The sequence below is a fragment of the Scatophagus argus genome, chromosome 17 (genome assembly GCF_020382885.2).
Source record: "Scatophagus argus isolate fScaArg1 chromosome 17, fScaArg1.pri, whole genome shotgun sequence".
NCBI classification, from domain to species: Eukaryota; Metazoa; Chordata; class Actinopteri; family Scatophagidae; genus Scatophagus; species Scatophagus argus.
This window is the reverse complement of record NC_058509.1, coordinates 3,956,318-3,975,894: the sequence shown is the minus strand read 5'-3', so window position 1 is coordinate 3,975,894 and position 19,577 is coordinate 3,956,318. Positions and strand designations below refer to the sequence as shown.

The 19,577-nt window shown below is 43.9% G+C and overlaps 1 protein-coding gene across 2 annotated transcripts in view; it reads left to right on the top strand.

Moving 5' to 3' along the window:
- Positions 1-421: 421 nt before the first annotated feature.
- The window catches only part of nedd9 (neural precursor cell expressed, developmentally down-regulated 9), a 29,873-nt gene continuing 10,717 nt past the window's right edge, over positions 422-19,577 (top strand). Inside the window, exons 1-2 of one of the 2 annotated variants that reach the window (XM_046418479.1) lie at positions 422-504; positions 13,939-14,355. In XM_046418479.1, the coding sequence (XP_046274435.1) occupies positions 13,945-14,355 (411 nt within the window). In that variant the 5' untranslated portion in view covers positions 422-504; positions 13,939-13,944. Of the gene's footprint in view, positions 505-2,007; positions 2,237-13,938; positions 14,356-19,577 lie in introns of those variants that run through there. The other variant, XM_046418478.1, reaches the window with a different exon arrangement.

Below are 19,577 nucleotides of genomic sequence, written 5' to 3'. Positions count from 1 at the left end.
ATATTACACAAACGAGTGTTTTGAGTGCCCTTACAAGAGGCATTCATCTGAGGATATGACTGTTCACAGGGGACAATGAGAGCCGATAGGGTCCCTGTGATTGTAATAAATGAGCTGACACAAATTAGAGCATTCGGAAGCACATGGGGGGCAGGCTAATTACAGGCGATTTCTGCCTCTTTAGAGAAAACAGCCTCAATAACAAACAGGCAGACCCCAGTCAGGCCTGGCTGTGCACAAAAAGGAAGAAATGATCGAAATAAGTTGCCTTCCATCGGGTTTCTGTGCTCACGGCATGCAGATCTCGAGTGCAACAGCTGAACACTTTGCAGAGACGAGCTGTGTGCACTGAGGAGGTGTTAGCAGGGTGATGCAGAGAAGCAAAGGCTTTCCTGCCGGTTTGTCAGAGATGAGCTTAGGCGTTTTTTGTCACCTCCGTTAGATGCTGAGCTGAGTGTGGCTGAGGTGACATCTCTACTGCCAGCTGTCTTCGCTTAAGTCTAGGTGAGCATTGAGAAATAACCTGTAAAATTCATTTCAAATAATCTGTACTGCCTGTGGCAAAAGATGAAAAGCGTGTGTCATGTGGCATTTTGTCTAATGATCAATTCATCTCACTGTTTTTACTGGTGTTCCTTTGAACAAACTAAAGCTGTAGTTGCTGATGTTTAAGTACATGTTTTTGTCACCCGAGTGCTGCAGTGCAGGACGGCTTTGGAAAGGCGACGGCTCAGAGAAAGTGTTATGTATCTTTGTATTTATTTATTCCTCGAGGAGCAGGAAGGTGATGTTGGGAGGGAAAGGTGACAAGAGCTGTGAGGTGTTACTGGGTGTCAGTTTTCTTCCGTGCAGAGGAAAATGCAGGGTAATCACACTTCCTTCGCATTCAGGATTTCACTATTCATCATGCCTTGAAAGAAAAATACTGTGGCCAAAGCATATTTGGAAATTCTGGGAAATATTTATGATGTAACGCATCAGCCACATAATTCTTTTTTTCCAGTAAAGTTTATTGCAGCACACATTTCAAGTAATCAGCAGTACAACTTGTGGACATAAATACACAAAAGGGACTAACATCATGAAAGGTTTGGTGTTACGTATGTAATCAGCTCAGAAAGGTTGACTTCCTGCTCGTAAATTTTGTCTTTTTCACATTTTCACTTGGTGAAACATCCATCTTCCTCGTCCTATTCCAGTGTCCCATTGCTAAAGGGTCTATTTGCTTCCTGTTGAACAGATATTTTTGGTGAATTGTCTTGAAAAATTCATGGCAGTTGTACTAACCGGCCACCATATATAATTGCACTTGAGTGTTTGTTAGTGTGTAGCCAGCAGAGCATGTATTAGTAGGAGTTGAGTGTCTGTATTTTAGCTGGCAAACAGAATAACTTTAACACTGTTAAAACTTTTTTCATCTGTATGCCTGAATGACTGAGAATCATGAGTGATTGAGAGTCATGATATTAAGTAAAAGAAATTTTGCACAAACTGTGACAATCAGGCAGTGACTCAGATCTGAACACACGAACGTATTACACATGAATGTCCATGTAGAAATCAGACAGAAAAAAACGAGCATCTTATAAGGCCAGAACTTGCCCAAGAATCGTGTCATTTTAAGTTTACATCTGCGTCAAGGTAATTCAGTAACTGTTTTCTGTGCACCAGTAGGTTCATTACAATCGAGAACTGCCAACAGTTAATTCGGCATACTTTTAGTGATGCCAGTCTAATAGTTCCAATACTTACAGCATGTTTACCCCACAAAGAACTGAGACAAAGGGGTGACAAAATAATGTATATTATATCCATTAATATTTTCTGCTCCCATCAGTGTATGTTTTGACTTTACTGAACCACATCTGAAAGAAAACAGATTTATTTTTTAACTAATACACGCTTAATCCAGCCTGCTGTCGTAGCGTGAGGATGACGTCAGTTTTAACTAGGGCGGGGAGGAGGGGGCGTGTCCGAATGTTTCTGTCGACCAATCAGAGGCCTCTTACACAAACGAGCTGGTAGACGGTCAATGTGGTCAGGAGCGATCCGGTGTAGACGAGTAGAGAGAAGCGGTCCGGACTCAGAGAGATTTCTCCGTGCGTGTTTCTCGTGTTTGTGAAGCTCTGGATGGCTGGTTGAGCTCACAGAGGAACACTCTTTGATGCGATAAAAGCGGATATATTTCTCACTTTCCCCGGAGTCACAGAGAAGAGCTGCCAAGATGAAATACAAAGTAAGTGAAGCGGCACAGATTGGATCCATAGTTTCTGTCTCTTGTGTTCATGATGTGTGCTGGATTTTTTTGTTTTTGTTTTTGTTGTTTTTGTGGGATCTGCAAAAAGAGGAGTCGATGCGGGTGCTGGGATTATGGAACTTTTCCACTTTGGTTTTAATGGCGGTAATTATGACTTGTGTAAATGAGTGCATCCGGGTTTGTTTCAGAGCGGTTGAAAAGCTGAAACTGCACTTATCAAAGGTGAAGATGATGCTGTCACTCGTCTTGTTGGACGTTTCTGGTTGATTCATATGAAAACGTGTGCTTATAGTCTGTGTGTGTGTGTGTGTGTGTGTGAACGTCTCGTGTGAGGCTGCGGTTGTGTCTTCTGTACCTTCAGGTTATATTTATTGCCATCGCAGGGGCGTAAACAGAGTAGAGACTCAAGTCAATGAACCCCCCCCCCCCCATTTTCCACCCATCATTTGACGCTACTACATTGATATGAATCATGTCGTCATAAATTCCCCATGATGCTTTGGTCATAAAACTTTCACATTGTTATTTACCTTAGCGCACAGTCCTTCAGAAGCTTTGTTATGTCCATCACCGTCAGTCACTGAGGTTTATTTTGTGATGGACAGCATGATGTCAGCTTCTTCTGAGCGTCATTCAAGGATTCAAGGAGCTTTATTGTTATTTCACACATGTAGAAACATGAGGTGGAACGAAATTAGATTCCCTGGTCCAGGTATAAGCCCAGTAACCTACAAATACCTAATGCTAGAAATATAAATATAGAACAACCAGAATAAAAAGATATAACCAGTGAACTGGGATGGCAACAATATTTACAGTGGTATTGTGGAATTGTGCAAATGAAGCTTTGGTCTTACTCTTGTGCTGCTTTATGAATGCTTTCAACACAATTTGGGGAATGTGGGCAATTTAAGAAGACACATGTTTCACAGTGAAGTTTGCCTCACCATATTAGGGAAGCAAAAACTGCGCCGTCATGCCAAGCTGTGCAAAGTGTTTAATGAGTCAGGGAGCTGGAAGGCAGTGGCCACACATCTTCACTAGCTGCTCTGTGAACTGTGAAGTTACTGTTTGTTATAGTTTTGGCTCAGACTCTCCAGACACTCTTTTCTTTTCTTCAGAGCGTTCTGGGCCTGGTGTCACTCCTCCGTCGGGTGGGGTTGTGAATGGAGGGCGTTAACACTGTGTGTCAGCGTCATGGTCTTAACTGACGCACTGTCCTGTTAAGTTCACGGAGCAAAGAGAGCCCAGAAGTCCAGGGTGATGATGGTGATGTTGGGTGTGAGATGTGAAGATTTCAGGGGCAGGGAAAAAAGTATTTGAACAGGGACTGAAGAGTTGATCGCCTGAAGATTGATGAGTGGATGTTAATGAATACTCCAAGCTGTTATCTAAGGATGGAGATCTGTACAGCACGTACACCATACAATCTCTGTGACGTAAAACCACGTCTACACTTCTTTGTTTGCCTCTAGCACAGCCCGAGATAGGGAGAGCACAGAAATCATGCAGAGTGCTCTTTGCTTATGATAAACATATCTCCATTACACAACACCGCCAAAGCAGGGTGGCAGGGAGACGTTAGGCGACACATCCTGCGTCACGACTGTGTTTATAGAGTTTCCTGCAGGTCAGACTCTCACTGGTCCTTGTTTGAATCTCTTAAACAGTGTCAAAGTTTACTATGTTCCCCCTATCAAGTCTCAGCATTCCTTCCTGATGAATTATTCCCAGCTATATTAAGTGCTTCTTCTCCACGCAAAGGGGCAATGTTTCCACAGAAGCTCAGCGAGGTCGCCCCGGTGGTTGGTGCCCCATCACATGTCCTTAGGTGAGGTCCTGGCCAGACGTTGGCCCCCGTCCCCCCCCCCCCTCGTCCCTCCCGCTCTGACATCAGAGATGGTTTCCAGTGGGTGTTCAGGTGTGAAGGGAAGGCTTGTGTTCCATAGGTCACCTAATGCGTATAATCCCCTGGACGGGTCTGTTACAGCATCAGTGAGGCCCAGGGGTGTGTGAGGAGGAAACAGACAAAGAGGGACAGAGGTGATACCCGAGGTGCTTTAAAGGAAAAAGGACAGTCATAGGACATATGGAGCTGGAGCCAGGAGACCGTTAGCTTGGTTTAACTTAGCATAGCTCTGTCCAGTGGTGGCAAAATCCACCTACCAGCTAAAGCTAACGTGCTATATCTTAGCTCAGCTTAACCCCCCGTTTTATTTTACTCATTGGTTTCTAAATGGACTAAACAAATGAATAGTAACACGTTAAATGGTGGGGTTTAAAGATGTCTTAGATTTTGTCACCTTTAGACAGAGCCAGGTTAGCGTTAGCGTTCCAGCTTTACATAGTTACCATATTTAGAGTGCAAATAATGTACTCATCAGAGTATTCACCAGAAAACGAATAAAAACATTTCCCAAAATGTCAAACTATTCCTTTAAAGAGTTATGACACATCTGTCTGGGGCAAAATGAGTCAAAAAGTTCTCTTTCGTACATTCTCGTCCAGAGACTTCCACAACCTTTTAACTCATTCCTTCATAGCTGACGTAACTGTTGCAGAAATAGCTTCACAAGCACAGTGAAGAGTGATTAGGTGAACCCATATTCTGGCCAATGTGTGTGTGTGTGTGTGTGTGTCTGTGTTTTTCTCTGTGTTTCTTTTTTATGGGTTCAGGTTCCAGGCGCTGGTCCAAAAGCAAAGAGTGCTGGAGGAGAGTGGAGCAGACATTGTTCTGAGAGGGAGGAGGAGGAGGAGGAGGATCTGTGATGCTGAAAGGGCCTGCAGAAAATGAAAGAAAGAGGAAGTTGTGGGGGGAACGAGAGGGCAAACAGAGCTGGATGTATTGTGGGGTGGGGGGTGGGAGCCGGGAGGTCGAGGAGCGCCCTGTGAGAATGAGAGCATTTCATGCAATTGTGCGTGGGAAGGCTGTTCGGAAGATGCACATGATTGTTTCAAGGTGCCCCTTTACATTGTTAATGAGTCTGGCAGGAGGGCACACGGGGTTCCCAAGTCTTTTCTTTTCCTGCATGTTTGGTTATGCATCGCGGTCGTAGAAAGAGACATTTGTATTCTCCTGAAAGATGTTTGTTCAGAGAAAACCGGGCAAACAATCCTTTTCTATGCTCGCGACCCTCCTGTGCGAGGTTTTCACACACATTTTCACACACTTCTCCACATGAAGACTAAACAATGAGAATAAATTCAGCACAGATCACGCATCGCCCCGCTGCCTGTTGAAAAGCATGCACTTTGAGTACATTTCAGTGCAGAAATACTGGCTCCTGTGCAAGATTTTCAGCGAGCGTGAAGAGCTTCTCCCCCCTCAGACAGAATGAATAGCCGTCCCTCCACCCCCCCACTGCGCCCTCGCACCATGAGCCAGCCATTAACATTTGAAAACGGTCAGCGGGGAGACACACTGCATTGTGTGTTCGTTTCAGCCAGCGAGCGATCAAGAGAGAGAGAGAGACTTCGCAACATCAGCAACAATGCATATAATCATTTCCACGTTTGACCTTTGGCGGAAACAATTCTCGCCACCCCCTTCCTTCCCCTTCAGGAATGCCAGCTATGTTGCAGGGTCATCTCTCAAGATGTAGTTGGCTTCTGTCAGCTTGGTGTGACTGTGTGGAGAGTCGGTCCTCGTGGCGGATAAGAGGAGGCGCGACAGCTGGGAACGCCGGGCCAGAAAAGAGTTCATACCGCTGCACATAACCCCACTTTACGTGTTTGTGCTTTGAAAAAGTGTCGGTGACTTTAGCCGTCTGAACACGTGAAGTTAGCATGTTGTATGCCTCTCAGTAGAGCTGAAAAGACGAGATGATTTATAGTTTGGAGCCATTTGATAGTCGAAAGCCAAGAAAAAATGACGAAAATTCTCAGTTCTCTCATATGTGGAATTAGGCCTTTAAGATTTAAACCAACGTAAGTTTTTTTACTCATTAGTTGGAACCAAACATCTCAGAAGTGAATGAACGAGTTCTCGAAATCAGTTTCAAGTTTGGTTTTCTGAACTTTATCAGTCAAAAATCCTCCTTCGCCTGCTTTTAAGCTGTCACTTGTATGATGACGTATACTGTTTGCTGCCTTCGCGTTCTTCCCAGAACTTTTGTCTCACATGTAGCAGCTTTCAGAGGTCACTTGTCGATTTGGTGCATAATACAAAATGTAAACTCAAAGCATGTCATCAGTGGATGTTTTCAAAAGCACCGAAGTGTCAAACAGCATGAATCTTCCCCTCCAATAAACAAAAGACTCTCCTCTCATCTCCGATACCCTCCATGTTTCAAAGGGAGAAGATGGCAGCTTTGGCTGGTCGCCTTTTTGTCTCCGTGAGATCTTTGCGTAGCGTGAAATTGTGAGGACACTGGAGTGAATCTCCATCTCATTTGCTATTCCTATATGTAAAACCATGCAATGTGGCCCCGCAGAGATACCATGAAACATATTTCACATCTCGGCTATTCCCCCTCAGAGGGATTAGCTCTCGTCTCCCGGGGGTTACCACGACGCACTCATGTACCCTCGTTTGGCATCGCTGCCAAGCTTGGAAATAATCCACCTCTCTACTCCGCCAGCGCTGAGCGCTTCTTGGCTGGCGCCCCATGAATACCAACCATGCTGTTGTTTTTTGTGTTGCTGGTGTTTTCTAACCCCTGTAGCTGCAGTAAATTGTCTTTTTAGGTCAGAGGTCATTGTCAGCAACCACACAAAGCCAGCAGAGACTCATGGTTCAGGGTTCAGCAGCGTGGACGCTTTCCTCAAACTGAAGGACAGTGTCTCTTTCTGCTGCTTCACTCAAACCCAGAATGACTTGGCGGAATAGGAGAAGCAACGTAGCACCACGTGTTTCCCCAGCAGCCCTTCCAGTTCACAGAATATGATACACTTTTGAGAGAAAATCTCCAGTGTGGCTTTCACTTCTAATTATAGGTTGGTTGTGCTTGGCGTCCAGGACCAGAGCGAGGGGGTCCATAATGTGAAACGATAAGACTAGGTCAGTCGTAGCCTGGATCTCTTCTGGTTCTGCGGGAGGCAGGAAGCGCTGCAGGCTAAGGAGTGGGATGGAAATGGAGGAGGGCGTCATGTCAGCTTACCTGCTAGTTTGTGTGACAGTAAAGAAATAAAACCAGCATGATGAATGGACAGAGTGAGGAGGAGCTGGACGAGAACAGTCATTTTAACCGAGAAGTTCCTCAGGTCACTTCCTGTGACTTAATCACTCCTGTTGCACATGCATTTCATCATGATTTTTACTCCCAACACAATCAGATTGGTATAAATTCCACAACAAATGCAGCTAAAGCTTTCTGCCATTATGAATCGATCTAATCATTGCAGTGCAGCAGTGAATACGTAGCCTTGAGAACAGTCTCTATGTCAGAAGCAGAAGTCTGTCATGGATAGGTGCCCACCTCTTTAAAAAGGACTAAATTTACATACTTATTTTCATTTTGTTTTCAGGGAAACGCCACAACCATGACACAGTTTGAATCATGTTTATCTTCTGACTAAACAAATACCTCAGCTCTCAAACTGTTATGAGCATCAGTGGTTTGTTACAGCTTGCAGTGTGGTTAGACGCAACATGGCACCTCATTTCCTGTTGGAGAGACAGTCAACACGCTGTTGCTGTTGTGGAGATTTCCTCGCAGCGCTGCAGCTCGCGAGTCGCACATGAGAGCTGGAAGGTGGGTGTCGCATTCACACTGAGCATACAATAGTCTTTATACAAGAGCAGGCATGGTGAAAAGGGCCTTGACGCTCAGTCTGGAGGAGACTGGTGTGCTGTGTCCAGAGAGATGCGACTAAACAACAGCCAGTCCCAAAACAAAATGATTCTGTTGAGCGTGTTGGAAAAGACACAAGCCAACCAGCCAAGGCTCGGCCACAAGGATGGAATAAGCTATTGATTGTTTAACAGTTATGTAGTTACAACTCTATTTATGCCGCTGTAACTGCGTCGTAGCTATTGATTTACAACTGCTTGCGTAAGATATCAATCAGTGACTCTGTGGCTGCATGTGTTGGGTCACGTTTCCGTGAATGCTTAAAACGAAAGCACCAAAAAATGTGACACGGACTTCAGAAATAGAGGAGGTGAGGTTTCACTGAGTCTGCTGTATAATTATGTTAATACACGGCCACTGGCTTGCAAAGAGGCTGTAATCAGAGGGTCAGCCTTTCTGAAAACGGTCCAAATGAAGAAATTACCATGTACTCCGAGCTCTGAACCGCTTCCCATGAGCCCTTTCTACCCAGAACCCTTCACACGGCCCATTTATTTGAACTGGCTCTCACCCGCAGCAGGCCGCACTCTGAGGAACGGCTCGTAAAAGTCATCAGGTCCTCATTATCGTCATTACTATAATTATTTTCTATATTTAACCATGTGAAATGAGGCCAAATGAGTGTGCTGGTTCGCCCGTTTCTGCGAACCACCCCCGGGACACGTGTTACAGTGGTACGGCCCTAATTTTCAATCGACTGCGTGATGTTCCCAGAGTCGGAGCGTACCACTTTTTTTGGGAGCAGGTTGTGTGTGTGTTTGGATTGAAAACATCCTCCTGTCTTTGAAAGCAGTTCCTGTTGCCACATCGTCGGGGGGGGCTTTGTGGCGAGGTCATGATTTTGGCTGCGGTAGCAGAGGAATTTGAGTATTTGTGAGCTTGTTTAGCCAAAGCCACTATCATTATTATTAGACTTATGTGTACCCCAGAGAGGCAGAGCCAAAACCACCCACAGAGCTCTTACGGAAAGCAAAGGTGGGGCCCTGAAGTTACATAAGTCTTTATTTTTAGCATGGTCAGCGGGCTCTCCTCACAAATGAGAGGACGTTTGTACTGTTTGTGTTCAGGCGAGACGCTGGTGGAAATAAATGGCTTGTTGATGTAGAGGTGTGTGAGTCATAGCCGAGAGGGGCTCACAGCGGAGGGGCTCAGGCAGCTGGGTCTCCAGGCTGTATATCGTGCTCCAGGTGCAAACCTGGACAGCTCAGCTTTGCACGATTCCTCGCTTTCTAATGGGGAAAACATATGAGGCCATGAGAGCGTCTCTGAAGCCAGATGTTGCAGGATGAAACCTGGTTTTATGCCTCCTTTTATCTTTGTTTTCAGCAATAAGCACAAAATTTGTTTAGCTTCGTTGTTAACATATAAAGAGCTGAAAGGATTATGTGAATAATCGATCAGCAGAGAAGAAATTTGCATCTAAATCTTATCTCGCTTATCTGTTTTTTCTTTACTCAGATTTTTATCATATTAATCTGTTTTTACTGACCAACAAGATATTCAGTTTATTATCTTAGATGACAAAGAAAAGCAGCAAATCCTCACACACCAGTCATTTGATCTAGATCAAGACAAATGGCAGAAGTCAAATCAGGGTAATTAACAGACTTTTAATAGAGACAGGCCACAAATAAATAAGGTAAACCAAACCCAGTAAAATGAAAGAAGTAAAACTAGAATAAGCTTTATAATAAAAGTATATTTTAAGAAGAAATGTAAAGATTCCGTGTCAGACAGCCTCGTTTCCTTTGTCATGTATTTCATTTGACAAAACACCTGTGGATGAAGACAGTGCAGGTATGAAGAGTGAAGCTGTGTCTCCCTCTGTCCACCTCTGTCACCCTGTGATGTTTCATTACCATTTGAAGCCAGGACAAGAAACACTTTATATTTACATTAGGAAGCAGCAGAGCGCCTCTCGCCTCGCTGACTTCTGTCAGATGACTTCCTGGAAGCTCGCACTCATATGTGGGTGAGGCAGGAGGGGCCCTCCATGCATGACAAATGGCAAACACATGTGTTTATTTATAGGTGGATCAATGGCGAGTGGTGCAGTGACCGTGTTGTGAGTAACCGATGTTTATGCCAGAGATGTGACGCCCGGTTTAATAGTCAGTTTCACCTGCTCCGATTGCAGTGTTACAGCGGACTGAAGCAAACAAAAACACGACAACAGGAGCTTCCCCCTCTGCATCACTTCAAAAGGATCCATTACAGCTAACTACGTGTTTGTTCAGTATGATTAGGGGTGATGTTTCACATGGCCCTCCGTATTTGTTTTGTCAGTCATTATTGTTTGAACTCATCTATGACTCACTCTCTTTTGGTGGATGTGCTGTAAACGTGATCAGGATTTCCATTTTTATTATCTGTAAAGTTCAGCTCCATATAAGTTCTGGCTCTGTATAGCTAAAGCACAGTGAGAACGAGGGTTTAGCGTGTGAAACTGTGTCAACCAGTTCCCCCTGTAGGATCCTTGTGGTGCCCAGGCTCACTGCAAAAGGCGATGAAAATGTATGTGTTCACGTTGGTTGCAGCATTTTTTTTTTTCCACAAACTGATGTGAGACTTATGAAAAGTCCAGATGCAGAGAAGTTGGTTCGTGAACTGTGTTGATTACAATCTGAACTTTTTATCATTTTGTCGATAAACAGACCTTCAACGTGTGGCGTCAATACTGTAATGGTTATAGAGTTTATATTAACCTTTGCATGTTGATGACTGTTGTTGACTTTACATCCTCATTGTCTGACGTGGAAAAATGATAATGAGACCTTTCACCTGGTTCTAGTTTTCTAAATGCCTCACTTTTTTAGTCAAATTCATAAAGATATTTTCATTTGCTCGTGTTTTGTCCACATGCAGCGAGCCTCCACAGCTAAACAGACGTAATGCATCAGTTTCTGTAGTTGACTTCATACCTTCAAATGTTCACGTTGTTGTGTTCGTAAGTAATTTTCATAAAAGTATGAGAAGCCATGAAGTCGTGAAGGTGAAATAGCAATGTTGAGTGTTTGTATTTGAGCTGCTAAAGACGGCGCCAGAACCCAAAACCAAATGAGTCCTTCAGCTAGGAGAAGCTTCATGAACGTGTGAGTATGTTTTGAGTGATTGTGTTTGTGAGCTGCGAGGTGTTGAGCAGGTGTGAGCGTCTCAGTGTGGTTTGGAGGTCACAGTTTCTCCCGCACTTTGACCTCCACCAGCTTGTGCCTCTGCAGAAGTGGCTTTCAGGGCTTTTTTTAAACACGTGTATAGCCTGCACACATCGGTTTGCGATTGTGTGCACGTGTGGCTGGTGAAGCGGGCAGCTGGTTATGGCGATCACAGTAATTAGCAGAGACAAAGGAGGGTGATGCATGCAGTGATTTCATTTCTCCTCAGACCGTCAAACACGAAGGAGTTAACCGCAGCAGGAGAGTGAGCTTCGTACAAAAACCACTTGTTTGAACAGGTTTGTTGTGGCACGTACGGGTGATTTAAGAGAATTTGTTGAAGTCGTCAGTTTTCTCAAGCTCAGAGTTTTCTCTTATTTACGAATGAAATTCATGAGTCATCTGCCTTTTTCCACAGGGGAAAAAAATCCTAATTTGACTTATCCACCATGATCTCTTAATTTGTATAATCTGCTATCATCATCATCATCATCATCATCATCATTATCATCATCATCATCATGGATTGCCAATTTAATGATAGGTTTTTAGATGTTATGATTTTAAAGACATGTTTCGGCACAGCAACTGCCACAGCTCAGTAGTTTTTCTGGGGGGAAAACAGCTGCCTCAGTGGTTCTCTGCAGATTTCTGTCCAGTTTCATCCTCTGCAGCACCCGACAGTGTAGCATCACTCACTGTAGGCTGTGACGTTCTCTCTTCTAACACCTCCGAGTCCAGGCCTCTCATATTAGTGATGGACCACCTTGCTTCAGAAAGACATATTTTAGGCTTTGGTTTAGTATCTCTGGCAGCTGTGGGCTACTGTTAATATTTTCTAAGAGTTTCGCACCCCTACTTACTGTTAAATTTATTGAGGAGGGATTTACACTAAATTTGTGCAGCTAAAGATTGATTGATGAGCCCCACTCGTACAAGCAAACCTCACAGAGAGATAGAGAAGTTAGGATGAGAATATGAAGCTGCTCTGATGTCTCTGCTGCTTTAAAGGTGTCCCTCATTTCCCAGAACAAATATATTCAAACGCTAATTGGAGCTGCAGTTGTAATCACAGTAATCAGCATTCTGTTTCCTCATGGATGCCTCTGCCAGCCTTGATCAAATTATTGGAATGAGCAGAGATCCAGGATCCGCTCCCATTGGACGACGTCGACCTCCGGGGGTCACGATAGAACTTGTTGCAGCTAGCTGATGGCGGGGGGGATGATTGTGAGGGTGCAATTGTGCGATGGGTGTTGCTGGCTAACGGCCCTGACAGTGCACTTAGACAATAGCCAGCCGGGGAGGCCAGGCCCTCAGTGAGAGATAACGATGTCACTCGAAGAGAGAGTTTCACATGGGAACTGCCTGAAAGAGGAAGAAGGCCACAGAGGGTTCAAAGAAGAATCAAACCAGCAGCAGCAGCCACAAAGCTGGCTTCCTGATTCTTATACTGAGCTACTGTAGGATGATTACATGGGCCAAAAAAAGCTACTAGAAAGATAAGTGAAACTGAATTACACTTTTACTTTAAGACGCTGTGTTTGGTTGGATATTTCTGGTCCACATGTGTCTGATAATCTTCAATCTGAGCAAATTCTTTTTGATCCAAATGTACATGTAGCTTTCAGTCCGATTAGAAATCCAATTTTATCCTCAACTCAGTTTCATTTCATCTGATACGAGTGGATTAAATCCAGCTCACTATGCTGCTAGATTGTCCTTTGATGATGAAGATTTAAAGTCTGCAGCGATGTGACTTCAGTCCTGCTCTCCCTCCATACTTTCCTCTTCATTAAAAGATATTTTTTAGCCATTTTATTGCTGAAGCAGAGGCAATAACTGCAAACCAAAAAAGATGTGGTGCTTGTTTTTTACGCTCTTTACAAGGCCCATTTGACCGGGAAGTGGTGCTGCGAAAATATGAAAAAAATGGATATGTGCTGAATTACAGACAAGCCTGGAAAACTGAACACTCTCCTCTTCCTCAGTATCTAGAGTTGAAGTGTCCTTGAGCAAGGCGCCTAATTGCTAAATGTGTTTATAGAGCTTACAAAGCTTAATGTACAGGACTGTTGTTGTGCAGGGTTAGTCTGTCAGCTCAGTTAAACTTTGAGTCATGTGAGTATGAAGCAACTGAAAAGGACTATTCTTGCTCAATTAACTCCTTCCCTGCATGAATAAAGGTAAAAGGAAAAAGACTGATGCATTTACTGAGGCAATTAGTCTTAAATGCCTCTCTCAGAAACAGAGGCGGCACACTCTGGGGCTTTTCCTATCTCCAAAATCTGTGGTTTTGAGTCATTATCCCTCAGTCCTTGCTGGCCCTTTAGATAACTGTGCCCTGGAGCAGGGCGCAAGCTGAGAAAATCCCATCAAGTCCAGATTGGTTTGAAAGACATCTGGTGTAAAGCTGGGGGCCTAGTGCAGTAAAGCATGGTAATTTGAAGTGCAGAAAGAAGTTCACCAGCATGTCATTCACCAGAGCATTTCAAAACTACCATAGAGGTTTTGTAAATAATAGTGAACTAAAGGAATAGTTTGATGTTATTGGAACTACTTTTATTATCCAGGTTGTGCAGAGTTAGATGAGAGCATTGATAGCACTGCTGTGTCTGTAAAGTAAATACAGCTGTTCCTTTATTGTTTAATAGAATTTCCTGAGACCTGACAGTATGTGACAGAAGCCAAGAGTAAAGAGCTTTGTCTAACGAGTGACTGCGCTGTCTTTCTGCAGAACCTGATGGCCAAAGCGTTGTACGACAACGTGCCGGAGTCTCCCGAGGAGCTGGCCTTCCGTAAAGGGGACATCCTGACCGTCATTGAGCAGAACACAGGAGGTCTTGAGGGCTGGTGGCTCTGTTCCCTGCATGGCCGCCAAGGCATCGCCCCTGGAAACCGTCTGAAGCTGCTGATTGGACCCATGTTCGAGGCCCAGTCGCCAACCGCCGGTGCAACTGCCCAGTCCTCTCCTCAGAACTCGGCCTATCAGCAGAAGCCTGGCTCGGGAGCTCAGGGGATCTACCAGGTGCCACCATCCTTCCAGAGTCCACAGCAGCAGAGTCAGCAGAGCATATACCAGGTTCCTCCTGCACAAGACGTCTACCAAGTCCCACCAAGGAGCACTCTGGCTGCTGATAGCACTCCGAGCAAGGTGAGGCACAAAGAAAGAAAACTCTGGTTTATATTTCCCTAGAGCTGCAGCTAATGACTATTTTCATTATCTATCAATCTGTCAATTAGTTTTTTTGATTAATCATTTAATCCAGTCATGCACCATGGAGAGCCAACAAAGCTGGACCAGATTTCACTGATTAGCGTGCTTTCAATCAGAGGGGAAGAACTCATTAGTGAAACCACAAGATGACAAGGTGATTGGTTGGAAAGAACAGCTGTGAACTGTTGACTCTCTCTGATGTATTACTCCTCAATAGAATGTTTTAAAAGAGAACTAGAAAATGCCCATCACAAGTCACCACAGCACAATTAAATTAATTTACTAATAATTTTTTGGCTCTGGTGATCAGATTTTCAGACATTCACTTTCATCAGCTTAGTCCTAATGTAGTGGGGTACATAGTTAAAGATCTCATTAAGTAAAATATATTGGATACGATGGTAGAAAGGGGGATGGATAAATTAAAGCATCAATAAATTTAAAAAGAAAATTGGGTTTGGAGAAAGAGAGAAAATGGAAATTGATCTGACCTCTGAAGAAACGTGATTGTGATCGGAGCAGATTTCAAACAAACCATCATCTCTGGTGTGTGTGGCTTTATCTGATGAGTGTGGGTACAGATGTGATGAGACATGGCATTTACAAGTTAGCACCGTGATCCGTGATCCTGACGGTCTGCCACAACTCTCATCAGTGCGATTGCACACACAGAAGGCAGGAGCGATTGTGGGTCTGCGATGTGAAATGTGGACAGGGTGTGCCGGGCCTGGCGCTTACCACATAGCAGGGTAGTGTTTTTGTGCAGGGCTCCCATTTGGCTTTTCTTGTACATTGGCACACTGTGTGTAGCAGAGCCAGTCTCAGCCACAGAAAGGGCAGTGGAAATAGGAAGAAGTTCTGGAAAAGCAAACAGCAAAGAGCTGTTTTTTTGGATTTTGGTGGAGCCCAGCTGTGTGAAAAAAAAGGTATATATCTATATATATATATAGATATATATATATCTATATATATATATGGTATTTAAATGCTGTACACGGGGCTGCTGGCAAACTCATTACACCTGATATGGTCCTTTACAGTATGGATACAGTACTCCATATTTGTTGTTTCAGTGGCTGGATGGTGTGTCATTTAAAGCATATATCTCAGGCTTTTCTTAGAAAATACAGACACTGCGCACAAGAACAACCTTGTGAGTCTCACATTTGTTCTGATACACATGAAAAGTAATCATCTATTTATTTATTCATTGACACCTCAGAGGAATAACAAGAATAAATGTTTCAGCTAACACCACCCACAGTGCAAAGGCCCAGTGTTTGTCACAGTCAAACTTCTTTTCAATAGGTACAGTAGGTTCAAGTGCAAACATTTTAAACTTGCCAAACATAGAAATTCGGGAAGTGAGATGAGTCTAGTCTCGTTTAGAAATAAATGAATAAATATACATTAATTTAAAAAAAGTAAAGTACATGAAACATAAAAAATAGAATATTTGTCAGCAAACATCAGCTAGCTTCCAGCTCACATCAGCTATCACAAGTAACCAGTCACTGATTATGTTATTTAGCTGTTGTGCTGACTAGCGCTACCAAAAATGTCTGGATGTAACCTGATGTTAGAAAACGTTAGCTGACTTCCAGCTTACATTAACTAGCAGTCGCTTATGGTAGCTTATGTTATGATGGTAGCGCAGCTGAGCTAGATACTGCTTTGGTAATGAAATGCTGAAATCGTTTGCTGTTGCTCACTCTTTACTTTTCCCACAATATTATACTACATATAATTTGCCCTTATCCAGTAGTTTATGGCTACAGCAGCTGCTTCTCAGCAGAAGTTGCTTGGTCTCATTTTAAGTGCACCAAATAAACAAAGGTGAGCAGAGTGATCATTACAAATGGAAGTCCTTGGCAGGTGTGTGTACTCCAACAGGAAGGAAGAATTTTTGTGTTTAGTCAACCATTTAACTAGTTCTAGCACCTCAGACCACATCATCCCTCCAGGAAACGGATAGTAATTACATGCTGGATGAGCTTTTGAGATCCTAAGGGTGTTTTTTTTTCCTCTCGCTCTAACAAATCAGTCCCAGCCATCATAGAAATGAGCCAAGGTGTGCATTTTAGTAGGTAAATAGGCAGCAGGCGCCATAGGCTTAGAGGACTTTGTGTGATTCACCGTGTGATAAAGGTAGTCAGAGCCAGGGGCCTGAGAGGAGAGACCTGCCAATCAACCAATCGTCTACCAACACCTCTCTGTTCCACAAGCAGGCCTCAAGGCTTAACGGAGGAATGGTATTAAAAAAGGCTTTGGTGATAACATGGAAAATTAAATGTGCTTCTAATGAGAGTGCGTTTTCTGCTGTAATCATGTTATTGGAGTGATTAAATTAAGTCTTGGACATTTAACTTTCCCTCCAATCTGTGGTTATCAAAGTGGTGCAATTTTCAGCGGTTGTTCCTGTCTATTAAATAGAAAGATTTTGACTCTGTGTTATACTTAACTTCTGTGTGTCAGTGTATTGCAGGAGTCCAGACAAGGCTCTGTTGTTTCCCAGTGACGCCTGACTGTTGGACTGAAGCACCATCGGTCTCTGTGGCCACAGTCAGTCCTGTTAAAGCCAAACAGCAATATGTGTAGTGAAAACTGCAAGAGCGATTTCAGGAAAAGTGTTGTTGGTTTGTAGAGTGGAAGTTGAAGGAGTTATTTTGGGCACCTTTTTTGCATAGACTTTGTTGGGTGAGCACTTTCGAGGCTTGGACGGACATGAAACTCTCCCACCTGAATCATTTGTGCCAAAGATACATTAATTTAAACATTGTTTATCCACTTAATGGTATCATGCTTCTTTTAAAAGTTCAGAATAAAAAAAATAATTTCTTTGGAAAAAATGTAGCATGGTATGTTGAAAAACAATTGTTCTATTTGGTTTAATAGGTGTGGTGTTTTTATTTTTGTTCCAAGTTGCAATGACAAAGCGTTGGCAGTACTTTCTCTGTACCACTGCGGCCAAGTTTAGGCATTTAGAGCTGTTCATTCTCCCAAACTGATTTCTCAAAGCTAAAACAATTCAAACTGACAGCTGTAATAAACCGGTAGTAAAGTTAAAATTATTCAACGGGCTTAAAAGTGGGCACAAAACCAGCAGCTCCCTCCTCCTTGAGACTCTGCAAGTATACTGCGATGCAGTGTTTGTGGAGATAATTTTTGCTGACGTGAAATCCAAACCTTGACCTTTGCTCTTCACAACACCAAACTCGGTCTTGTTTACTACCGCTTGTCTCCGTGGGGCAGTATTGATAACAGACTCTGAGCAGTGACTCATGCTGCACACGGTGTAATGTGCTTAGAACTGATGGAGCTTAAGGGAAAACAGCCATTTTCTTGTTGTCAAGAGCAAACGTGCAATGTGAGCACACACACAGACACGTGTTTGCTTCCCAAATGATTATGAAGACTGATGCAGGCTCGGTCGAGTGATGATCCCCTCTCATATTACCCTAAAGCCTCCCACAAAGGATCCTGTATGTACTTGATGTGTGCGTGGAGTCAAGTCTCATCTCAACATATCCTCCAGAATGCTTCCCCAGGTTTGCATGCCAACCCTGCAGTGCAAATCCAGATTGGCGACTGGTTATTTTCTCTTCATGTGGTGTGGGGCTCTGGTATATAAAGGCACACAGAGGTTTGGCACTCTCTGCCTCTCTGGCTGTTTGACTTGATTCTGCGGCCTTGTCCTTGGGTGACCCTCTTGGGAGGGTGAGCTGGAGCGCCCCCACCCCTCCTCGAAGGCCTCCGAGCTGGGTCCGTGTGGGACAGATGCCTGTAGCTCTTGGCCACACAAAGAGGCCACTCACTCGGAGGCCAGGACAAGCCTTGTACCGCCTTTTATCATTCTGCTCTGAGAGGGCCATCTTTCATCCCAGCCTGCTGCTCTTCATTTCCTTTCTTCAGCGCTGAAAGGTGTGTCTGTTTCACTGCATCAGTTTCTCCTCAGTGTTCCTGTGCTTCCCTCTCTGACTCAGGCGCTGAGGTCATGGCGCTCAAAAATGGGTTGGGTTCAGAGTTCAAAGATCTCCGCCGAGCTTCTTATCTACTCCTACCAGACGGCTTTCGCATTCCTAACTTCCTGGCTCATGGGGTCTGCTCCTTGTATGGGCATTTCCTCCATTCACTGTGTTCATAGGTCCAGTCTGCTCATTGGTGCCATAAGGAGGTAGGGGTGCAACAAAAGGATTAATAAACTCCCATACAACTCAAGGAAGTGCTCTGTTTTATGGGCTACGAGGGTGTGCCATCAACCTTGATAAAAGTCCCTGTAACCAGGTTATATATAATGAATAGCTTGTTTGTTTGCCCTGGCCATAGTTTCTCTACCTAATCATGCTCACGACAATCTCAGCACCAGATCAGTGAGTTATTTCTTCCTGGACTAAGGCAGCTCCTTCAGATGCTTGTCTGCTCGCTATTGTCGCAGTCGTGATGAATCACTGGCCCATGAGGTTTGACCGAGGAGGCGAAGGTCATAAATCAGTTCTACCAAAAGTAATCTGCACTGGGGTGTGCATAGGGGAGCACTTTCTCCCCTTGAAAGTCTGAAGAAGAGAATGTGATAAATGAGCAGAGAGAAGGCAGGAAATGCTCTGCTTAAAGTTAACATTTTAGCAGCGTGGCTTTAGAGATGGCATTTACCAAAACCCAAGTTGACATTCAGATTGGCTTTTTTTTTTCAGTCAACCAGCTGTCCAAAACCCAAAGAGATTCAGTGACATGTAATAACAGACAAAGAACAACTGGAAATACTCATATGTTGGGGTGTTTTTTGGACATTGTCGGTCACACTATCAGCTTCATGAATGGCAGTGTTGGCCTGTTGCTCGCTCAGTCCACCAATGTGGTCCGGACAAAAAGATCTCAACCACATGTGGATTGGTTTTGCCAAGTTTTGTCCAATCACTCGTGGTTCCCAGAGGATGAATCATCTGACTTGCGTGATTCACATTTATGGTTTAGTTAAATGTGTCTTTTGAGATGGATTGCAATTTAATTTGGTTGAGATATTCATGTTCTCCTCAGGATGATTTCTGGTTACTTTAGTGACCCACTGATTTTACATCTCGCACAATCATCAGGTTAAATTTTCAGTTGGTCTATAGTTTATGACTGAAAACCTGTCAAACTAATGACATTCCCATCAGCCT